We start from the raw sequence: 23,870 nt of genomic DNA, 5'->3' as shown, positions 1-23,870 counted from the left end.
TCTAGCAGTATTTTCTGAGATACAAAAATAACCAATTTGTGCCTTGTTTTACTCCTCTATAACACAAATATTAACAACACCTTCCTAAGCAAGGGGGATAGTGAAGGCTAAATCAACTATTAAATGTGGAAGACATTATCAACACAAACTAAAATGAAAGCTTGAGAGGATTAGGTAAAAAATATATGCAGAGCACTTACACTTTACCACCACAGAAACCAAATGAAAGCCTGAAACTACTTAAGAGTTGTTTTGAACAAAAAGTTTAGGATAATTTCTGTAATAATGATCTCTTGCATTTCAGCATTTTAGTAGAAACTCCCCAATATACACAAAACAGATGGGAAAGTGATAGAGAGAGCTGCCAAAAAAGGCATTTTCTTAGAAAACTTAATATTTGTTTCTACTGGGGATTAAACCCAGGGCCTCCCTCCTACATGCTAATAACATTCTACCACTGAGCTGCACCCCCAGGCCCTGGTCTTCAGCTTTCCCTGCTCTCCCACTCCCACTGCAGAAGATGGGACTTTGACAGCTACTAAGGAGGCCTTCTGTTGTTTAGCCTGAGTTTTCAATATAGTTTAACTACTCCCAATTTTTCATTACCCCTCTATAGGGGGCACTATGGACTGAAGGGTGTCCCCCACTTCCCCCTAATGTTGAAGCCCTAACCCTCAATGTGGTGCACACCTTTCTTCCTCTTTCTTGCAAGCACAAAGGACATGTAACCACAGGACAATGGTAGCCACCTATAAGCCATGAGCATAAGGCTCAGAATGAACTCTACCTTACAAGTACCTCAATTTTGACTTTAAGTCTCCAGAGCTATAGGAAATAAATTTCTATTAAGTCAAAAAAACTCTAATGGATGCAAATAAAAAAAAAAAAATCAAGGTTACCAGGGAAACAAAGTTTTCTAAAGCAGCTGAGTCAAAGATTTATATACATGTCCACAGGTATTAAGAAAACACTTATCGTCATTAAGTTGGCACTAATATCTGACCAAGGACTGCCCAGAGTTACTAAGTGATTAACTGTTAACAAAAGGACAAGAGAATAAAAATGGGTAATATAAATTAAAAATAACTTTTCTTAGTTTCTTATTTTGTGCCAGCTTCCACTTCTAAGTGCTTGCATGCATTAATTTATAAATCCTCATAACAACCCTCTAAGATTATTGCTAGTCTTATTTCCATTGTACATTAAGGGAAAACCAAAGTGCCGAGAGAGCAAATGATTTGCTCATGCTTGTAAAGCAAGGAAGTGGCAAAGTCATGATTCAAATCCAGGCCATTGGCTCCAGAGCCAAAACTAAGCAACACAAGCTCTCACAATCCTGCAGGGGACTTTGACCTGCATGCAGGGAGACTGAGGAGAATGGGAAGAATATGGTAATAACTAGCTTGTATATGGTAAGAACACACCCCAGGAAGACGAAACACTCAAACTAGATTTAGTCAAAAAACAATTTGGGAAACCATCTGAAAACAAGCCCAAATCCTTGATGTTTTATTCAATCTTCAGGCTTCCTGCCGTGGACACATTTTACAGAGTCATTTTTAAGTTCGATGTTCTAGAGTTTGTACTTAATCATATATACTCAAAGGCTTATGCTAAAAAATCCTTTAGTAGTCTTTCAATGAGAAGGGTCAAGAATGAGCTTCTCGCTTTTCCAAAAACCTTCATGGCTATATGCCATCTTTGTAGTGCCAAGAACCACATACCCTATACAAAGTTTTGTTTTACCCAAATTAAATTCCAGGAGGCACTAGGTATCTGTGGGAATTGACTCCAGAACCCTCGCTGATACCAGAATCTGCAGATTCTCAAATCCCTTATGTAAAATGACATAGCATTTACATATGATTTTCACATACCCACCTGTATTTTACTTGATCTCTAGATTACCTATAATACCTAAAACAATGTAAATGCTAGGTGAATAGTTGCTATATTGTAGTTAGAGAATAATGACAAGAAAAATGTCTATGTGTGTTAAGTACAGATTTTTTTTTTTAATGTTTTGATCCATGGTTGGTTGATTCTCATGGTAGGTTAATACTAAGCACATGGAAATTTGAGCAATGGATGCAGAGGCCACGGACACAGAAGGCTGACTATACTTGCTTTAATCTAAATACTATGTAAGCTTGATTATATCTACTTGTCAGTCTACTTCTACCTGAAATGTCTTCAAGAACATATGTTTACATGATAACAGAATGAATTAGATATTATTACCCTATGTGCATATATGATTACATGACCTTCGTAACTCTATATCATGTACCTCACAAGAATGAAGAGTTAGTCCATTTACATATGTGTCAAAATACATTCTAATGTCATATATAAATTAGAATAAAAAATAAGTAAAAAGAATATAGGTTTACCAACTGTCCTATACCTACCTATTTAGTTTTATTTCCTTTTAACTGTGACTTAAAATGAACTTTCCCAGGTGTCCATGGTCCCTGCATAGGTTCAATACATGCTAGTTCATTAAAAAAACTATTACTCTTATACAAAGATCCCCTTTTCTCTGTATTCTTATGCTACTTATTTTTCCCTTTTAACATTCAGCATATCTTCCTTAATACAATCTATTGTGTACATGAATCAATGCTCAAATTTATAAGACACTTTTCCTTATGCCCGTCAGACTCCCTACATGAAGTCTTACAGTAGACAAGCTAAGACACACTTGTTCTTATCTTCATCATCCTTTTCCCAATTTCTCAGTGGTCACAATTAAACCACCTTTTGCCCTTTCTTAAACTAAAAGAATATAGTCCATGCAGGACATTCTAACTTGACACAATGAGCCTTCCAAACATGGGCAGCTCAAGTCTGCATTACAAAGCAAGGTAAAATGCAAGAGAATCAATTTCAGAAACTAAAAACTTATAGACATGTAGAAAAGAACACAGAAGATAGAATACCTAGAAAACTCCAGAGTGAAGCAATGTAAGAAGTCAGTGAGGAAGAATACAAACTTCACACGCAGCATCAACAGCTTTCATATTCACACACACAAAAAAAAATAAACAAGAAGTGAGGGAAGAGAAAACTTCATTTTGTAAGAGGGACAGAAAATTAAAAACTTAGGAATGTAAAAATATGCAAAACAAAAATTTTAACCACTCCTGAAACACATTTTTTAAAAAGGTAAACAAATAGAATAAAATATCCTACTTTTGAAGAGGGTGATTGAACATTAAGATAGTAATCTCCCTATGTTAATTTATAGATTCAATATAATCACAAGGAAATACAAAAAAGCTGTCAGGGAATTGGACAAGCTGATACCAAAGTTTAAATGGAAAAAAAATATCCAAGAACAGCTTAAAAAATTAGTTGGGGGGAAAAAAACACAAAACTACAAAGAAATACTATCCTTATCAGACATGAGACATACTCCATCTAGGCACTGAGGCACATGCCTGTACTCCCATTGACTCAGGAGGCTGAGGCAGGAAGATCTTGCGTTCAAAGCCAGACTCAGCAAAAGCGAGGCACTAAGCAACTCAGTGAGACTATGTCTCTAAGATACAAGATACGGCTGGGGGTGTGGCTCAGTTGCTGAGTGCCCCAGAGTTCAATCCCAGGTACCAAAAATAAATACTCCCAATTCTCTATAATTAAAACAACACTGTACTAGGACATGGACAGACCATCAGACTCTCTTCCTAGAATTCTTGCTAGTCCTACATCAGACCTGCCCTGCCTATTCTCCATGTCTTTTCACTTTATGTTCTACATTGCAGATAAATTGTGTTCCAAATTTCAATTCTAAGAAACTTTCTTAAATTGTCTTAAATTCCTTTGAATTCCTCCATTTAAATTTTTTCTATTATAATTTCAATTCTATAAGTTCTAAATGGCTTATTTTCAAATCTCAGCTAATTTTTTTCAGTTTCTGCATTCCTTCTCATGTCTTTGTTTCTTTCTTCATATCTTAAGTATTGAAAATATGTATTTCATAGCCTATATCTGATCATCTGTTGTCAGAGTGGAAGGGGAGCAAGGTTCTGCCCACTCAATCTTGCCTATAGATATTTTCCTTGGGTTTTGTAAAACAGCATTGTAAACTCATCTTCACCAAGATTTATCTGTAATATTCTTACACATCTGTTCAAATGTGAGTCCCTCAAAGAAGTTTTGCTTTTGCTATCACCAAGAGAACCAGGTCCAGTTTTATCACAGATAACAGATTTGACTTAACACTGCTCTGTTAGAAGGGCTGCCCATCCCCACCCCTCTAATGAAAAGTACACGCCAGCAGTCACGCCTCTTGGCGGTCCTCACGTGCCCATGGGTATGAAGCTTTCTATCCTGCACTTTCACTGACAATGCCGCCATTTGGAGTGGAACAGAAAACCACACCCCCACCCACACTACCACTAGCTTTTCCTGAGTGTTTCTCTGACTTCCTTCTGCTTCACTTTTGGCCAGCAGGAATTCCCCTTACTTTCTCTGAAGCTCAGCATCACAGGTAAACATGTTTTCAATAATTTAATGAGTAATTTTAAATACTTTAGAGTAAAAAAAATTTCAGAACATTTAGTCAATGATGCTGTCAGAAACAACATTATTTCTATCTTTACATTTTATTCTACAGTAAATATTAAACTAGAAAATATAATTTTAAAACTAAAATTGCCCACTGAATTATATAATTAGAAACAAACTTAAAAGATGGTACTTTAGCAAAGCTAAAGTAAATCCCCATTGGTTAAAAGAAAGGACATTTGAAACAGTGGTTCCCAGCCCTGGCTTTCCATCCAAATCACTGGATAAATGATCAAAAGCATACCCCAAGACCCCACCCACCAAATTCTACTCCATTGTATCTGGAAAAGGCATAAAAACTCTTTTTTAATGTGTACATGGTTCTCATGCACAGAAACATTCAAAAGTCACCTGTTTGCAAGACAGAAAACTCTGAGAAGGCAGGATGGTGTCCCCATGACATTAATGCCCAGAACCCCCCCCACACACACACACACACCAAGTTTCACTTTCCAATGACAGATTCAGTCACAGAGCAATGGCTTACAATCAGAAGAGTGTTTTAGGAGTTATAAAGTAGAATGAACTTTGAGGTCCACGAGATGATTTAGAAGAACGTCGTCAGGCAGGTGCAAAGGAGTTTTAAGACCTTCCTTATCACTGTGACTTTGGCTCCTAAGTATTAGCTTCCCTTTCCCATGAAAGAACTGCTCTTCTGACCTTTAATGTCAGCCTTGGCAATCAGACTTTCTTCTGCCAGGGGAAAGTGAGGAAGCAACTTGAGACCCTTTTTTTCAGCTAAAGCTTTAAAAGCCACTGGGAGTCTAAATTGTTTTCCTGGGCCACAGGATAGAAAATAATTTTTCTGCCTGATTTGCCAAGTAAATAACACATGGAATACAGCAGAAGCCCAACTGTAGCAGATATGACACTTGTGAGAAAAACTGTATTTGCTGTTGCACATTATTAACACAGAGATCATTTGTTAATGCAGCATACTTGATCTAAGCTGTCTGATACAGAAGCCATTGCTGCTGTTAAATTATTAAAATACTCTCTGCATCATTCATGGCAGATTTAAGGTACCTTCTTTTCATAAAAAATTAAGTGAACTACAAACAATACTCCCAGTACAATCTTAGTCAAGTAAATATAAACAAGTGATCTAAAGCACCCCCAAAGAAATGAAGTTGCAATCCTTCATTCCTACATTTGTTCTGCCAAAGTGAATGGAGCTCTTGTTCACTACTAGGCAGCATGCTATTTCCTGGTAATAAAGAGATGAATGACAAAGAGAAGGAATAAAGGAAAGAAAGACAAACATGAACAAATAATCACAACACAGTATGATAAGGGCTATAATAGAAGCAAGTACAAAGACCTGTCAGAGCACAGAGAAGTCGAGGAAGATTTCACAGTAGAGAGAATCTAAAGGAGCAGGACTTGAAGGATAGGCAGTCATTTGTGAAGTGAATGAAAAGGGGGAATCACCATTCTAAACAAAGGAAATATGACATAAAATACAGAAAGCCAAGAGTGAGCCTGACAGGGTGAAGAGTCAAGAAGTTCACTGTGAACGGTCTCATGTTCTCCTGGAGAGAAACAAGGCTGCAGAGGCAGGCTGGAAGCACAGGCCCTGCAGCTTCTCTGCTTTGGTGTTCACATGTTTCAACAAAGGCAAATGACTGTATGGTTTATTCAAAAGGTTCATGCTAAATTGCAGAGTAGAAACAACAAAAAGTTGACTACAAACAAAGGATTTACAAGATTCTGGGAGGAAGAAGTATCACAAACAAGATTACTGGAAAGAATTTAAAGTTGCTTCTTTCTTCCTCATAAAACATTCATATTCAATCTCTCACATGGTATTCTACTGCCATAAGCAACCCACCTCAGCTCACAATAAACCACCGCACATTTAAAACCAGAATACTAAGTGCAGACTGCTTATGAGAAGATGGAAATTTTTAAGTAACCAATGAACAGACATATTTCTGACAAACCTTGTAGAAACCAAAAGTGTACAATGTAGCAATTTTTTTCCTTTAAATTTTCATTATACTGCTCTATGACCATAAATCTTAGTGGACTTACTAACAAAGGATAGGGCAAGAAAATAGTCAATGCGAATTTAAAATTGGAAGAAGTCTGAAATGCTTTTTGCTTGAACCCAAATATAATGTTCTGAAAATTACTACAAAGTCAGGACTCAAGTGACCATGCCATCTTGCTTGAGTGCCCCTCAAAAGAAAGGGAGGCACTATCGCTAGAAATAGCATATTTGTTTTGTGGCTAAATTAAGACACTGTCAAATGCAAAGGTATGCTGTACTTAACAAAATGACTTTACTATCAGCCAATGTGAACCCTTTAGAAATTCAAAGTTATGCAGTACTCTTTAAGTAGATAAAACAGTAATTAAGAATAATTACAAGATACTTTATAAGAGCATAAAGATTTTCATAAACTATTTGAATGTACTCAAGGGCAGAAACCATCTCCTATTAGTGGTATCATACAATGTAAAAGTTAAGAACAGTTGTGGCATTAGAATACTATATTTGAATGCAAGTTCTTCTACCTATTTTGTAACCCTGGGCTAGTACCTAATCACTTTAGATCACAACTTTCCTTTCCTCTATATTAAGATAATAAAATATTTAGTTAATAATCCTATGAAATAGATACTTTTGACACTTGAGACATGATAGGTATTGAATTCCTATTAACTATTCATCTTCTTGGTATTAACAGTTTCCAACATATAGCAGATAGTTCACAAACTTTAAGACAAATAAAAATAAACAATTTTCTGAACTTTTGGAAAAATTTTCACACTACACTACTGAAACACTTTTAAAGAGCAGCCATTTTCTGTATAAAAAGAATTATCTGCAGAGTCTTATAAAAATTCATTTTTAAAAAACCTATTTCTATAAATTTAAAAAATGCAGGGAATTTTAAGTTAGAGTTTCTACTTACATCTGGTTTGGAATGCTGAAATATCTTCAGGGGAAATTTTAAATCCCCTTTAGCTAAAGTTACTAAATATTCTTTCAGTAGCTCATTAGCTACACCAGGAGACTGTTTCTCACAACGATGGAGAAACGGAACCATCCATTGGTAGGCACTTGTCACATATTTGTCCTCAGAACACTGAAAGAACGTTAAAAAAAAAAACAAGCAAGCATTAAATAGTGCATTATCCCACACGAGTCCTAAAGTTTACCAATAGTCAGATGATGTTCAACAGGGGCTGTGCCATACTTTTTAAGACAGACACTGCAGGTCACCACTTATGTACCAACAGGCATCAAATAATCAGTCACCTTCTACCTGGGAATAGTGGGGGTACAGCAACAATACCACTGTGGCCCATCTGCTCATGCCACTACATAGTCATGAGGTCGTCCAGAGCAAAGAGGATACACAGAGAGGGAAGAGGAAGAATATGTGAACAGGCAGAGGAGACTTTAAACCAAGAGGAAGGGGGAAAGGGGAAAAGGCACGAGAACAGAAGGAGGGAGAAGAGCAAAGAGGTCTGGAAAGGAGCTACATCTAGAAAAGTCCAGAATCCCTCCATTCCTTTCCTCTTTTCATTTTGCTCCTTTATATCCACCTTCACAAAACTTCAAATAACACTGATAATTTTACTTATTATCCCTAAAATTATGAAATCACTTCTTTTAATTACCACAAAAGATCTACCCGAGTCTCATAAGGGGAGTCCCACGTACAAAACAAACCAAGTTTCACTGGGTTGCTTACAGGGAAAAGAAAGCAAAAAAAAAAAAGTTAGGGTCGGAGTGAAAAAAGGAGGATGGAAAAGAGGGGACAGATGATAAAGGAATGGAGAGAGAGAAAAGGCAAGCCAGGCAAAATAGTCAACACAGCTTTACATCACTTCAGTAACATACCCATGACGTTTGATTTTGGGAGAAAAAGATCAGGAAACCTTTATGTACTCAGTTTTCAAGTTTGAAGAACATTTCATTTTTGGTTCAAGACTTATTAGTCAAAGTACAGAGAATGCTTAAGTAGAAATGTTAAAATAAAACTTACGCCATTCATCAGTAATCTTAGTTTTTCTATGTCTTTCATTTGCTGGAGTTCTTTCAAGGTTAGGGTTAAGTCACACCCAGCTTCATAAACCAGTGTTTCCAGAGTAACCAAATTATCACACAGAACTAGCAAACCAGGAATATGCCGCTCCATTCCAAGTCGAATAAGTGACAATGCACAGTCAACCTAAAATCGAGAACAACTGTAAGTCCTAGGCTTAGACATTCTGAATTAAAAACTTAGTCCAGAATCTAATTCTTATGACCATTTTTTAATTCCATTAAAAATATATTTTTTACCATAAAAACAGTTCTTAAAAGACTCAACCAGCAAGAAATACTGAGGATAAAGATATTAAAGGAGTGGGGAGGGGTGGGGTTGTGGCTCAGTGGTACAGCGCCTGGGCTAGCATGTGTGAGGCACTGGGTTCGTTTCCCAGTACCACATAAAATAAAGTGCTCATGTTCATCTAAAAATAATATTTTTTAAAGATATCAAAGGAAAGATAACCATCTTAAATTTCTAGAGCATCATAATTCACAGTACAGTTTAACATCTATGTCTCTAAGTCTCACAACATATTAACAAGGAGAGGGAAAAAATAACAGATAGTAAGAAAGCCAAATTACTCTTACTTTACTACACTGCTGTTTCTAAAAACAGCAACTATCCTCACAGCTTCCAGTTCAGACACTTTCCTTCCACAGTGCCTCCCATACAGAAGGCATTCAATAAATATTTGCTGATTAACTCTGGTACAAACATTTGACTCAACTCACTTAAGCTTCATGAGATAAAAAGCAAGGAATGATTTTCCTTTAGAGGCTCAACAGAATGCCATTTGTCCCATTCCTTGATAAAATTTATGGATTAACATTCTCTGACTCATGGAAAAACATCTGTCATGGCCTATGCCCATGATCTGTCACACTACCCTGAGTTTCTGGCTCCTAGACTAAATTATTTTTTGAGGGCTTACTGTGAGTTAACATCATTAGAAGCACTAAGAACACAAAGCTGAGTAAGTCGAGGCCTCTACCTTCAATAGTTCCTCAGTCTAGGAAGGAAAAACAACCAGTCAATACTGGAAGAAGTGAGGCAAGTGCTGTGACTGACCAGGATCCAAAGAGTACTGAGCCCATCCTGAGGGTGTGCAGCTTCCTAGGCGAGGAACTTGTAAATGGGCTCTGCAGAACCAATGGGTTTAGTGAGGTGAAGCACAAGAGGGAGAGTAGCGTGGGAGGCAGGGAGGCAGAGCGCACTGTCATCTAGCTCCATCAGACAGAATGGCGTGACATGAAGGGCAGGAGGGCTGGAGTCCTAAAGAGGACTTAGTGTCAGGATAGTGTGACACTAAGGAATCTGCAGTTTATCCTGAAACAAAATATGACCCAAGGTTTTCCACTGAGGTCTGTCAAACAGATTTACACTTTGGAATACTATTTACTGAATGACGAATTAATCAGGATGATGAATTGAAATTGCCTGGACTGAAAACAGGGAGACTAGTCATAAGAACTGAAGCTGCCAGCATGGGAGGAATCCTGACAGATAGCCCACATGAATGAGTGAAGTAGCTAGTGAATGGGTGTGTGAATCGGGATAAGTATTAGATGAACATTTACTATGTACTGGGCAAAAAAATAACAAGGAGCCAAACCATGACAGTATAATTGAAGACATTCAAGGAGAAAAACAATATTAGGAAGCAAACTGAGAAGTTTGGTCAGACCAGATGAGAAGCATGAGTAAAAAGGAAGAGGAGTCAACAATGATGGCTTGGGTTTTTCCTTTAAGTCAAAGGATGGGCACAAGGGATCATCATCAAAACTGAGAACCTTGAACTGAATGTGTTGCTGCTCAGGAGCTTGTGGAGTATCTCAGTGCAGAGGCCCAACACAGATCCAAAAACAGCTAAACCAAACCCGCAGCTGAAGTAAATGTACATGGCTGGAGATTCTACTTGGGAACTGTCAGCACATAAATCAGTGGTGTCAGGTGAGAAGATCTGAATGGGCCACACTTGTAGACAAGAATTAGTGACAAGAGAAGCAATCTGAGAAATAGTGATAACTGACAAGCCAAAGAACGTGAGCCACAGGAGCAGACAAATTGCTAAGACGAGCACAAGAAAACAGTGGAATATTGTCACATACACCTAAGAAAAGATTTCAGCAAAGTAGTAAATGGTGTCAAAGAACAAGATGTTCAATGAGAAACGGAGGGAACTGGATATTAAGAGGTGGACTGTTAGCCTGAGTAGTACTGTAGAAGGATTCGGACTGGAAAGAGAAGAAAGCAAAAATTGATAAAGTGATTACCAAGAGCACAGTGACTATTTCTAGGCTGAGATGTGATGGAAACAAGAAGCTACAACAAGAAGCCAGGAAGAATATGGATTTAACTTATTTTTCTAGTTATAAAAGAGGTAGGATTTGAACTTTCTGCCCTAAAAGTGGGTAGGGATAGTAAGACCCATTGAAGGAGGAGAAATAAAGACAAGGACCGGAGCAGAGTGAAGAGGTGGCAAGAACGACCCCGGGTGGACCACAGCTGCACACAGCTGCATCCACACGTCCAGCGCCTGCATCCACTGCCATCACCATCCTGCCCAAGAGAAAGGCTGCAGGGGATGCTAAAGAAGATAAAGCCAAGATCTGCAAGTTGTCTGCTAAACCTGCTCCTCCAAAGCCAGGGCCCAAGCCTAAAAAGGACGCTCAAAAGGAGGGAGAGAGAAGGGAGAAGCTGAGGCCAGCAAGGATGGGAATAACCCTGCAGAAAATAGAAATGCCAAAACAAACCAGGCACAGAGAGCCGAAGGAGCTGAAGACGCCAAGGGAAGTGTGTGCACTTTTGGTAACTGGCCTTCTGGGGACTGTACATGTTGAAATGCCATTTTTTTTTAAACAAGTTTTATAAAAATGCAGAATTTTGGTTTTTTTTTTTAAGCTATGTTGTTACCACACAGAACACTTCATTGTTGTTTTGGGGGGAAGGAACATGTCACTAGTAGATTGTCTCCAAAGCTGGACTGCTGTGGAAGAAAACGCCTTTCTCTTCTAGTTTTGACAGACAACTTCTTTGCAGTTCCAATATACCTCCTGCCCCACCTCACTTCGTTTACACACACCATCCCCACTATCAACATGCCTCATCCCATCCAAGGCCACAGATAATATTAGATTCACATTTTGTGTTGTACATTGTATGGATTTGGACAATTGTATAATGACATTTATCCACCTTTATTAGTATCATTAAGAGTACTTTCACTGCCCTAAAAATTCTGTGCTCTGCCTACTCCTCTAACCAGTGGCAACCACTTATCTTTTTGTTGTTTCTATAATTCAACATTTTACAGAATGCAACACAGTGGAATTATATACTAGGTAGCCATTTCAGATTGGCTTCTTTCACTTAGCAATATGCATTCAAGGTTCCTCTGTCTTTCATGGTTTGAGAACTCATTTTTTGTGTTTAGTAATATTCCATTCTCTGGAACTATCATAGTTCATCCAATCACTACAGAATGGTTTATCAATTTTAACAAATGTATCACTAAAATGCAAGATGTTTGCAATAAGGAGAATTTGGTGGGAGGAGTAAGGGTGTGTAGAACTCCACAATAGCACACTATTTTTCTATAAATTTAAAATAGATTAAGCAGGAATTCAAGAAGGCTACCATGTGGAAAACTGGACCTTCTCAGATACACAAAGTAGAAATGTAAACAAGGATCTACATCTTTCTTCCCACGTGCTATTGCTCGCCAGAACCTCTAGAATCTACCTTTCTGTCAAACTAAAGACTGATGGTGGGAGAGGAGGTCCAAAGCCAGGATGTGGGGAGAAAGCAAATGTCATCTACTGACCAAAACCTTGAGACTTTTAAAGTGCCTTTTACCATTCTTTGTTTTGAATTACCAATCTGTTCTCTTAAGATGAAATCAACTATGGCTTACATTGACGGAGCACTCAATTATTAGTGCTAGGTGAGGGGAGGGGCACAAGTGGTAGTGTTCCTTTGAAGTACTGGAGATTGAACCCAGAGGCAGTCTACCACTCAGCTACATCCGCAGCCCTCTTCTTGTAATTTTGAAGCAGTGTTTCACAATCTTCCAGCCTCAGCTTCCAAAATGACTGATTACAGATACTACACTACCAAGTTCAGCCAATTGGCAGAGTTTTCAATGTTCTCAAGTATATTTCTTTGTTCTCATGAACTCTGAACTAGAACTAATGCCAAGAGAAAATTGAGGTAGTACAAAAAAGGTACAAAATCACGAAGTCTGTTAGGGGAAGAGTCAATATTCATATTCAGCAACTTAAGCTCAGTATAATCCTCATCTCCGAATCATGCCTCCTCTGATATAGTTATGGATCTCAATAGAGGTCCATAAGTCTAAGAGAAATTGAGTATAGTTTTAAGGAAAATATTAGAAACAGCTTTGAACAGGGTTCCTGAAAGGCAAGATCACAATCAACCATATTACCTCACTGTAAAATGGGACTGGTCAAGCACTCTATGTAGAAAAAATATTTTAAATTAATGTCAGTAAGTTAATACATAGACAAACAGGGACAAAATGTTTTGCAGCTTATAAAAGATTTACAACTTTTCTTGCACATAATTGCTCTGTAAGAATCCAAAATAAAAGCCACGAAAACTTCTGAGGCAAAGAATAAATGAACAAAAGTAATAAGAATCACTCATTCCATCCCTTGCAAATGACCTCCATGATTCCTGACCTTGCTATCCACATCCATTGCATACGCTGAGCCCTAAGGACCCAGCAACACTGCAGTATCCCTGGGCAGCAGCAGTTCTCCCCTCACCTGCCCGGCATGGTGCTCTATCTCTTCTGCTCTGCTCTGATACCAGTCCATAGCCTTCTCAACTGTAAGCTGGGCCGTCCTGAACCTGAGTAACTCAGGCTGCGCGGCATACAAAAATTCACTTTCATCTTGGAGACTCGGCTCAACAACCACTCTGCAAATCACAAAAGGAACAATTAACTCATTGGAATGCTAGAAAAAAAATTTTATGAGAGAAAGGGGGAAATAAGTGACAGAGGGATTATGTGTGTATCCTTATGTGTTTTCTCCAATGTACTTGCATACTTATAGGAAAAGACACTTTGGGAGAATTTATTTTCCTACAGTTTTTCCCAATTGTAAAAATCATAAAACAATTGTGCCACAAATCAAAACTATTAATAAAGTCACCCTGGAAAGCAAACTGGTTAAATCAAAATCACCTGTGCTGGCCAGCCAGGCCTGGGTTAGCAAATTTCCCCCAGATTACTTCAATTTGAGTTGGAATTACAAAATCTTGTTTTCATAAACATAAAATAACGCCTCATTTAGGTTGGGATTATACCTCTACTAGGCCCTGGCATGGAAGCAATGCACTGGTGTGTGCCCAGTACAGGATTACTCCATAACATTCCCCACCAAATGAACAATAGTGAAAAATGAACAATACCTTAAAGGAACACACACAGGGATAACATCATGAGGACCACAAATTATAAGGAGTTTTTATGAGGATGATCAAAGACAATTGCCTTCCATGGTAAAGGGACAAGACTAAAGTAAACAGACTCCCCAGATGGACCAGGAAAACACCATGTTCCTTTAGCAACATTCATTCATCTAAAGTGAGGTGGTAACATGTGGTTGGTTATTGTGATTATAAGGAAGTGAGCTTATATTGGCACCATTTGTCCTTAAAGGACACATCATTTAAAGTTTACATATCAAAATAACCAAACAAAATAGGTGAAGCACAGCATAATATTAAAGTGTTTTGCTAAATCTATGTATGACATTCTGCTCAGCAATGCCCAAAACAGACCAAAAGTTTGGAGGTTTTTTCCTCCTGTTCCAAATAGTCAACAAGCCATCTGACAAAATTACTATTGAGAACTGTTCCACATAATTTTGGTCGATGTTGCCACCTCTTCTCTCTTTTCCTACTATACTTCTATAGATAACATTAAAACTTCCTGAGGAATCCCTAAGATTTCTCAGAGCTATATCAACATTTGTATGTAGAACACATATCACTCATATCCGTCTTCTCATTTTTAAAGGTACTTCTTTATTGTAAGCACACTGTATTACTAACAAACTGGAGAAAATATTTTTCCCCAATACCTGGAAAACAATAAAATATCAAATAATATAATCCATGCAAAAATTAAGGAAATGAGCTTATAAGTGTGCTACAGAACATGCAACACAATTCCTTACTGAAAGCTGTGAAACCCTGGACAAGTTACTTAGCTAAAACTACCTTAGGATTCCTTTGATTCTAAAATGTGGGGCTAATACTACTGCAAAATGTTGTAAAAATTCAAAGTAATTTAAGTAAACAGACAACACTGCCTGGCATAAACCTAATAGTTATTTGATTTATTTATAGTTACTATTTTTGGGGGGGTTCCATCAGGTGTGGCACATGATTAGACACAAAGCACCTAAGTAGCTGGGCATCTTAGGCACATACCCAAGATAAGCCACTGTGCTTGTAACTGGCACCACACTAAGTCTCACGTGTGGAATGATCCTTTACTTAACTAGCCTCCTATTTTCATTAGTATTCTTCCAGGGATTTTTCCCCACACACACACAAAACCACATCACTCCAAGCAGTTTTTTAAATCTGCCCCTTTTCAGCAGGGAAAAATAGCCACCAGCAACTCAGAGTTCCTTTGATGCTTTTTTTCAGTCCTTACCCATTTCCCTCAACACCATCTGAGAGGATTTAACTGCTCTCCTTCAGGAATCAGCTTCCCTTTCATTGCAGCAGCCATACAATCAGGATTCCTTTCATCTTTTCGGCTGTTCCTTTTTGGTCACCTTTGCTAGAATATCCTCTTTACCCAACATTAAATATTAGCACTTCCAAATGCTTAACCCAGCTCTCATTGTGTACTCTCTCCAGGTCTCCCTGCAACTCTACAAATATAAATGACCACAGACAATTCAACTACCATATTTTACCTGTAACCCAGACGTCACTTAGAAGCTTTAAGATCTTCCTGCTGCTTGTTCCTAAATATTTTTCTGGCATTTCAAATGCAACAGAACTGAAAACTAAATCTGTGACATCTTCAGGTAATAGTTTTTTTTACAACAGAAATCTGATAAAAAATAAGAACATTTCTTTTCAGTTCTTGAAGAGGGCCTAGCCTTTAGCCTTTCATTACTCCCTCCTCACTGACAAACGTATCTCCACTGAGCTAATTCCTGCTTATTCTCCAAATTCTTCAAGTCCCCACAGGGATTCTCTCTAACCTCCACCAAGGTTAAGGCTTCCCTCCCATTGCCCACAATGCCCACCATGTCTTTCATAGTACTCTGCACTTCCACCTGGGGCACATCTTCGTGAAGATGGACTACACAGCCCTTTTCTTCCTTTAGATCCCTGGACCTAACCAAAGACAGATGCTAATTAACAGAACAAATGACCTGTACTACTCAAGATCTGTATCATCTTCCAAATCATCTTTTCATGGCTTCACATGTTTATAGTTTCTGGAGTTTCTTCCAGTTAAGTGCTGTAGTTGGTCTAAGAAGAAATACCTTCATTCTTGGCATCTACTTGTTAGAATCACAAGATACAGACTAAGGAAAACTGAGAAGAACCCAATGAATGGGTCCAGTCCTGGGCTTCCAGTGCTGCTCCATAAAAAGCATCATCTCAGAGGAGCTGGGAGACTGGGAAGGGGAGGGGAAAGTCTTATTTAATTGGAGAGAATTTGTGCAGCACCATCATCTCACTTTCCTCACCATGGATACCAACCTTCCACCTTTTTAAATTTCTCTACCTTTCAATTTTTCATTACAATTAGTAAATAAAGAATTCTAGTTAAATATGGTCAATAAAATGTTCCCATTTTATCCAAAAAATTCCACTGATAGTAAATTCTTAGGTGGAGGTATGAATACACAAAAAACTATTGTTCTGTTTTTTCCTGAACTTGACACCCACTGTACTCTCTCCACTCTTGTTTGCGTGTATGTAGTCACTGCTACTTTTTTCCAATTTCTAAAAGATCAAATACTAAAATATAAAATATTTTGCAATGAGGGCTGGGGTTGCGGCTCAGTAGTAGAGTGCTTGCCTAGCAAGTGTAAGGCACCGAGTTCAATCCTCAGCACAACATTTAGATATTTTGTCCACCTAGAAAAAAGATTTTGAAAAATATTTTGCAGTGATATTTCAATTACATTACAACATATCATCCCCCTAAGACCCGATTCTTGAAGCCACCCCTTATCCCCTACTCTCACCCCCAACTGGGCACAATGTTATCCAGGGCCTTGCTTTTGCATATATTAAAGTCCAGTTTGGAATCCAGTGGCGTTTTCTTCTCATTTCATTCCCTATTTAATAAAGGAAACCTTAGAATGGCTTCCTGAAAAGGTATATAAGAGTGACAAATTTCATGAACTATACATAAATCAATCAAATATGAAAGCAGTTAACTGGATATTGAAATCTATATAAGATACATTCTTCAAGTTTCAAAAGGATTCCACTTGTCTTAAAGCTTCTTGTATTTTTCTGGATGTTTGAGGTCCTTCTGAGCCCCAATTCCTTCCATGTAGTCTCTTTAGAACAATGTATCCCTGATATTCTTGAAGGTTATAATGCTGTGCTTCAATGTAATAAGCATTTCAATCTGAATATTCACAACCTTCAACTCTAAGTATAGAAACTGAATTATTTCTTAAAATTTTATCTACTTTATTATCTATGTTTTTAAAAGCGTGTAACTTTAACAGAGGTTGGTTTTTAATGCATCCTTCTCATATTCTAGCTCGGTATTTTCATTCTAATATCTACAAAATATCCTGGATTTAATTTTCCAATTCTTTAAATTTTGTATACCAACAACCATACGTTTAATGTCCCAAGTTCTCTTTAAGCCTTTGTTCCCATTTTATACAACTATTTATCTAATAAATATAACCTTATCTCCCAGGGAATATTATAATTTTTGAAGTTTCCTCTGTCAACATGGTGCATTTCTGTCAATTCTACTTAATGTGTGTTTTCCTCACCAGTTAATTTGTTCTACCTGCTGGACTCTAGCCTTAGATGATCAGGAAGCTCTGAGTGTGGCAAGAACTGCTTATTTGCTATCTCCTTATAGTGCCCTAACCTTTGGAGACAATGCCTTAGTATTTAGAGTCCTATTCCAGAGGCTACTCCACTTCTCTAGAAAGGAATTCTCCAAACTTCTTGGGGATTATTCCTCCACCTGAGAGGAGGGAGTATGAGGGAAACAGAGTTCCAGCATTCAGGATATATATGAATGCCTGGATTTTGAAACCCGTATCTTCATTCCCACCTATACGGTACCTGATATCCAGGAATCTGGAGGCTTTCCAGCTAACTAGAGGTCCTCTGGTCTCATGTACGGAAAATATGGAAGGAGAGACACTGAAGAACTATTTGCCCAATTTTGGGGAGTGGGGAATAAAGGAATTCAAATGTTTCTCATATGGACTTTCACTCCCATATCATATCTCCCATCCCCTTCTGCAATACTTATCTCCACATCCTGAGGTTTTTTCCCGCAAGATCTTATAAAAATGAAAATTAAAACTAAATGAAAAACAAAGGTATATGTATGTATATGTGAGTGTGTGTATATATATATATACACACACACACTTTAACTGAATGTTTACCTGAAAAATTAAAAGAACAGCTAAAATGAAGAGTTGTAATAAAACCATTTCACAATCCCTTTGTAACATTTAATATCTTCTCATTGAAAAGTTTCAACATAAGCAAATCAACAGTTTGTTTTGTTTTGTTTTTCCCCTTAACTTTACTCAAATCCTCCAAATCAGGGAGCACCATCAAGAAGTGATCATATGTCACTTTTTCACAGGGCCATCTATTCACCCATCCCACAAAGAAATGCAGATGCCTGGCGTGGGCTCATACTGACCTGCACTCCAATTCTTCGCACCAGTCTTTAGCTCGGTGTTTATGTTCATGCCAAGGAACGATCATCAAGGAGTCACCACTAAAACTTTAAAAATAAATAAATAAGAAAGCACATACACACACACTATTTAAAATACACACCATCTAGCTTCATAAGGAATATGACTAGCTTCTCAAGAAATACAAAACCAAAAGGTGTCTCTGTAAACTTAACCATCAAGATTTCTATTTATAGTATTTTAAGTGGCATATGATACACATTGTATGCAACATATACGTGGGAAATACCACACTACTGCTTCCTCTTTATAAGTTTCAAAAAGAAAAATTATGAACAAAAAAATGGCAAATAATTAAAATGGTATAGATATATGTCCATTCATACATTCTAAAATTCTTGAAGAGCTTGTACTGCATAGTCTTCACATCAACATAAAAGGTTCCCTACCCCAAAACCCTACAATATAGATCAGTGCTATCCCAACTGAACTCCCAGTGATCATAGAAATGGGCTGTGTGTCATCCAACACAGTGTATCTAATAGACACTTGAAATACAGCTCCAGATACTAAAACACAGAATTAAGTAATTCTATTTAATTTTAATTCATTTAAACTTAAGTAGCCACACACGGTTACTGGCTATGATAATGAATAGCACAGACAGGCAGCAGCAAGAGTGGAGAAATTATTCTGCAGGTTGAAAAACATCACTAGAAGATGACATAAAAGAAAATCTAAGACAAAGAAATTCTGACTGTTTGGGATGACAAATTTAAAAGGAAATGGGAAACAAACAGTAGGGTAGTAGAGCAATTTGATACAAATCGAAAAAAAAATTATCCTTCAAGTTATGCAGTCTTTAGCACAAGAGTTTCCAAAGAAAGGCGTTTTCATCATTATTGCTAAGGTCCCTTTTACTTTTAACACCCACAAATCAGTAAAAACTACTTAATTCTTCTGAGGAAAGACAGAACTTTTAAAAACAAACCTCAACTACCTTATCTTCATAGCTCAATAAAACATTCTCTCTTATTTGAGAAACAATGGCATTTTCCTAAAATTTATAGCCTCAGAAAAAGAATTGCACTTCTATTATTAGGTGATGGCATAAGCTTTGCATAAGAAACACTTCATAAACATCTGAAAATTATGTTCATGAAGAAATTGGTCTTCAAGTGAAAAGTAACAGTAAGTAACTGGAGAACTGTGAAGTGGACGAGTCTGGGAAGGTGCAGTGAGCACTCATTAATAGCATCACTCTTGCTTTATTACTGGAGCAAATTATCCAAAGTCCAGCTTCCTCAGTAGACGTATAAGTTTATTATATGGTATAATAAAAACACAGCTTTTCAGCAAGGCCATGCTATCTAGCAAATATGTACCAGACATACTCTAAAAGCTTGAGTTCATATTTCTGAATCAGATGATTTAGATGAATAACCTTAAAGACAGAATTTCATCAGCCACTACATAAAAATTTTTACTTTCATGTCATCAATAATTAGTACTTTATCACAAACCACTAAAATGAAAAATAAGAAGGGTCACATTTGAACACAATGACGACAACAATGCTCACTCTTCCAACATAATATTAGAGCAATGTATTGAGGGGGGAAATGAACCTAGCAAGCTATTATGCCTTTTCTAATTAAAGCAGACACGACACGGTTCCTTCAGCTACACAAAATGTTTTCTACAGGAATTTCACAAAACTATCACACACTGAGATTTGTATTTTCTATATAAAGTACATATGAGATAGAACATCTATTATTACTAAAATGATTAGTAATAGTAGGGGACCCTCAGGAAAATAATATTTATTTAAAATTTGGAATGTAGAAAGAAAACTTTTGCTATCTTCACTGAACAAAAATGGATAAAATAACTATTTACAAAAATACATTAAAATCAAGTTCTGCTCAGAGACCAACTGTGAAAGGTAGACCTGGTAAGTACTTTGCTGCACTTTCAAGGACCGGTACCAACTATCCTGTGTCTAAAGTGCTAATACAACTGCTACTATTATTTTGTCTGCAGTGAAAATCAGCAACAATACTTATTCTTATCTTCGTCCAGTCCTGCCAACCTAATTTGGATGACATTACCTTCCTCATACTACAGTGAAATATTGTCCATCCTCATAAAGCTAACGAACAACAGTCTGTTTCAAACACTCCAGATAGCTAGAATCCAAAGCTTACATTTTTAAGTAGCATATTATTCTGCCTCTAAAAAGGATGTAAGGGCTATAATCTAGCTCTCAAGTACATTTGTACCACTCCCCTATTTTATACATAGTAGGAACCACTCAAACGTAAGCACAGCAGCCTTTGCCCAATTTTATACAACCATGTGTATCTCTTTACATGTGTAATTAAGATACATTTAATCTAAGATATGTAATACAATTTTATGAAACTTCTACCCCATTCCTCTTAATCTTAGATCTGATCATCAATGAAAATGAAAACATAAAAATGAAAACATTCTGCTCTTTTCTAACAAATGGTTCCATGAAAACAATTATTTTAAGAGTCTAAAGTGCTTGCTTAAAAAGTGTCAAAACTTCTTTATTTTCCTTCAAATCATAGCATTTAAGAAATAATCAAGAGCCAGGCATGATGTGGCATGTCTGTATAACCCAGTGATTCAGGAGGCTAAGGCAGGAACACTGCAAATTCAATACCAGCTGGGAAACTCAGCAAGATCCTGTCTCAAAGATTAAAAAGGAATGGGGGCGACTGGGGTTGTGGCTCAGCAGTAGAGCACTCGCCTAGCACATGTGAGGCCCCAAGTTTGATCCTCAGTACCATATAAAAATGAGTGACAAAAAAATGGGGGATGGGGAATCGAACCCCTGATGGGTTCAATCCCCAGTACCCCCCACTACGGAGACAGAAAAAAAAAAAATCCTGAAAGAGCAAATTTTTGTTTTTGTTGTCAATTGTTATATTCTTAGTATCTAAAATAGTGCCTGCTCTTCAACAGACTCTAAAAACAATACATGTTGACTTAAATAATCGACGACAAAATTTTTAAACTGATCATGAGCATCAATCAAGACTGGAATATGACAATGAAAGGAAACAGTTTGTTCATAAGAACTAGATATGCCAAGGAGGTGTGCTTCTATAGCAGGGAATCTATAGATTTAGGAGTGAGCATAAGGATGCTTTCCTAAGACATTATCAAACTGATGGAAGGGCAAGCTCTATAGGCTGAGTATCCATTATCCAAAACACTTGAAACTGAAGTATTGGTCACTAAGTTCTGCAGATTTTGAAATATTTTTACACAAGAGATTATCAGGTAAGCATCCCAAAAATTTTACATTTTGAAGTACATCCAGTTTCAGATATTAGATTACAAAATTAGAGACATAAAGCCCATACTGTTGGATACCTCATTGTACTTCAGTTTAAAAAATATATATATATACACATTCCAGGCCCTCAGTGGTAGAGTGCTTGCATAGCACATAAGAGGCAGTGGGTTCAATCCTCGGCAGCACATAAAAATAAAGTATAAGTCTTATGTCCATCTACAACTAAAAAACCTTTAATATACATTTCTCTGAAACTCAACATTCTTCATACTTCAAAATAATTTTCTATCATTGCATATGCAAAAATACCCAAATTTTAGTTATACTTTCATACAGTAGAATGATAGAATGCTTAAGTCAGAAAACCTTTTCACTAATTCTGTTCAGACCTAAAATATATATTACATAACTCAGTTACTAGACAATTCCCATCCAAATAAACCTAGAAATCATACTGTAACTCACAGAACTACAGAGAGTTTAGTTATTTGCAAAACATACAGTATAAATCCAAAGTTCCAAAACTTCATATACATACACTTCATTTCATCTCAATCTTCTATTTTCTACTTAGGGCCAAAATTTAAGTATATCATGCCCACCCCCCCCCCAAAAAAAAGATTACATAGTAAACTGAAATTATCTCTTTACAATAGCTACTTTTGCTTAATTTTAGAATTCTTCATATTAGAAATGCTATTCATTGTTCTATTCTGAAAATAACTGTTGGTTTCATTTGAAGGTAACATTTACCTGTGAGAAATGTAACAAGTTCTGTTACATTCAACAATACTCTCCCCAATGATTTCTCACACTAAATATGTTTTATTTGAAGGAAAATTTATCAAAAAATAAACTTCCCAGAAGCTCTTTTATCCACATTCTGCGCTTTGGAAACAAAGGACTAAGTAGACAATTGCCACCTTTTATACATTAGTTATAAGATCGAGTTATATTTCTATTATTTAACAAAGAATAAAATGTTCCGGTAAACTCAGCACACAAAAAATAATAATTTGGGCCTATGTGTGTAACTGCACTACAGTTGCCGCTGCTGGACAAGTTGAACGGATCTGAAACTCCATGGAAAAACCAAAGAGCTGCTGATCTACCCTAGTGCCAAGATGGAAGAAAGCTGCCCAATGACATCCTTCATGGTGTTCTTCTACATCAATGAGGTTTCATTAGTTAATAACTTACAAAACAGCAGAAATAGCCATGATTAAGAGAAGGAGGGCAGCAATGCTCTATAATTTAGATAATCTGCTTCCCATTACCAACTTAATCTCTGGGACTCAGCTGCCTCATCTATGTAGTAAATACTATAAAAGTATCTGCCCCAATAAAAACAAGACAAAAGCAAATATTTCCTGGGATTCTAATTCATAATAATTAAGAGTATGCTCTTAGTAGTCTAATCCTGATGTCAGAACTGTGGTTCTACCCTGCGTGGCTTTATGAAATTATTTAACCAGCCTGTGCCTCAATTTCCTACTAAAATATTAGTAACAGGATAGGAAGGGTTATATTAATACATATAAAAACCTTAAAATAGCACTTAGCAGACCCTAAATATTCAATGTAATCAAAGAAGTATCTTTTCATAAGTAGCAAAAAAGATACACATGACTGTTAACATCAAGATGTACTTTATGATAAATAACACATTAATAATTTCAAAACTTGATGATTTTCACAAATATCTAAAAATTACAATAAACTCTGATCCAAACCTGAGTAAAATGACACCAATATATTATCAGTAATTAGAAAATATAAGTTGATTTATGAGGTAGAAATGGCAGTTTCCAAAAGATATTGTCTCTCTCCTAAATGCTCAAAAACAAGTTTAAAAACAAGTTTTTAACCATGATCAAAGTATGGGGGCAGGAGATATAGCTCAGTTGGCAGAGTACTTGCCTAGCATACACAAGGCCCTGGGTTCAATCCCCAGCAAAACACACACACACACACACACACACACACACACAC

At 37.0% G+C, this 23,870-nt stretch overlaps 1 protein-coding gene and 1 pseudogene across 3 annotated transcripts in view; one reads left to right on the top strand and one right to left on the bottom strand.

Annotated features, from left to right (window-relative positions):
- Positions 1-23,870, bottom strand: part of Nbas (NBAS subunit of NRZ tethering complex) — a 298,757-nt gene that overhangs the window by 178,349 nt on the left and 96,538 nt on the right. For 2 of the 3 annotated variants that reach the window (XM_078029643.1, XM_078029645.1), the window contains 4 exons: positions 18,547-18,630; positions 13,409-13,562; positions 8,574-8,759; positions 7,494-7,667 (listed from right to left, as the gene is read on the bottom strand). In XM_078029643.1, the coding sequence (XP_077885769.1) occupies positions 7,494-7,667; positions 8,574-8,759; positions 13,409-13,562; positions 18,547-18,630 (598 nt within the window). The remainder of the gene's footprint in view (positions 1-7,493; positions 7,668-8,573; positions 8,760-13,408; positions 13,563-18,546; positions 18,631-23,870) is intronic. The other variant, XM_078029644.1, reaches the window with a different exon arrangement.
- Positions 10,520-11,461, top strand: LOC101974074 (non-histone chromosomal protein HMG-17 pseudogene; annotated as a pseudogene).

Source organism: Ictidomys tridecemlineatus, chromosome 12 (assembly GCF_052094955.1).
Source record: "Ictidomys tridecemlineatus isolate mIctTri1 chromosome 12, mIctTri1.hap1, whole genome shotgun sequence".
NCBI classification, from domain to species: domain Eukaryota; kingdom Metazoa; phylum Chordata; class Mammalia; order Rodentia; family Sciuridae; genus Ictidomys; species Ictidomys tridecemlineatus.
Note: the sequence above shows the minus strand (reverse complement) of the source record. Positions and strands in the feature narration are given on the sequence as shown.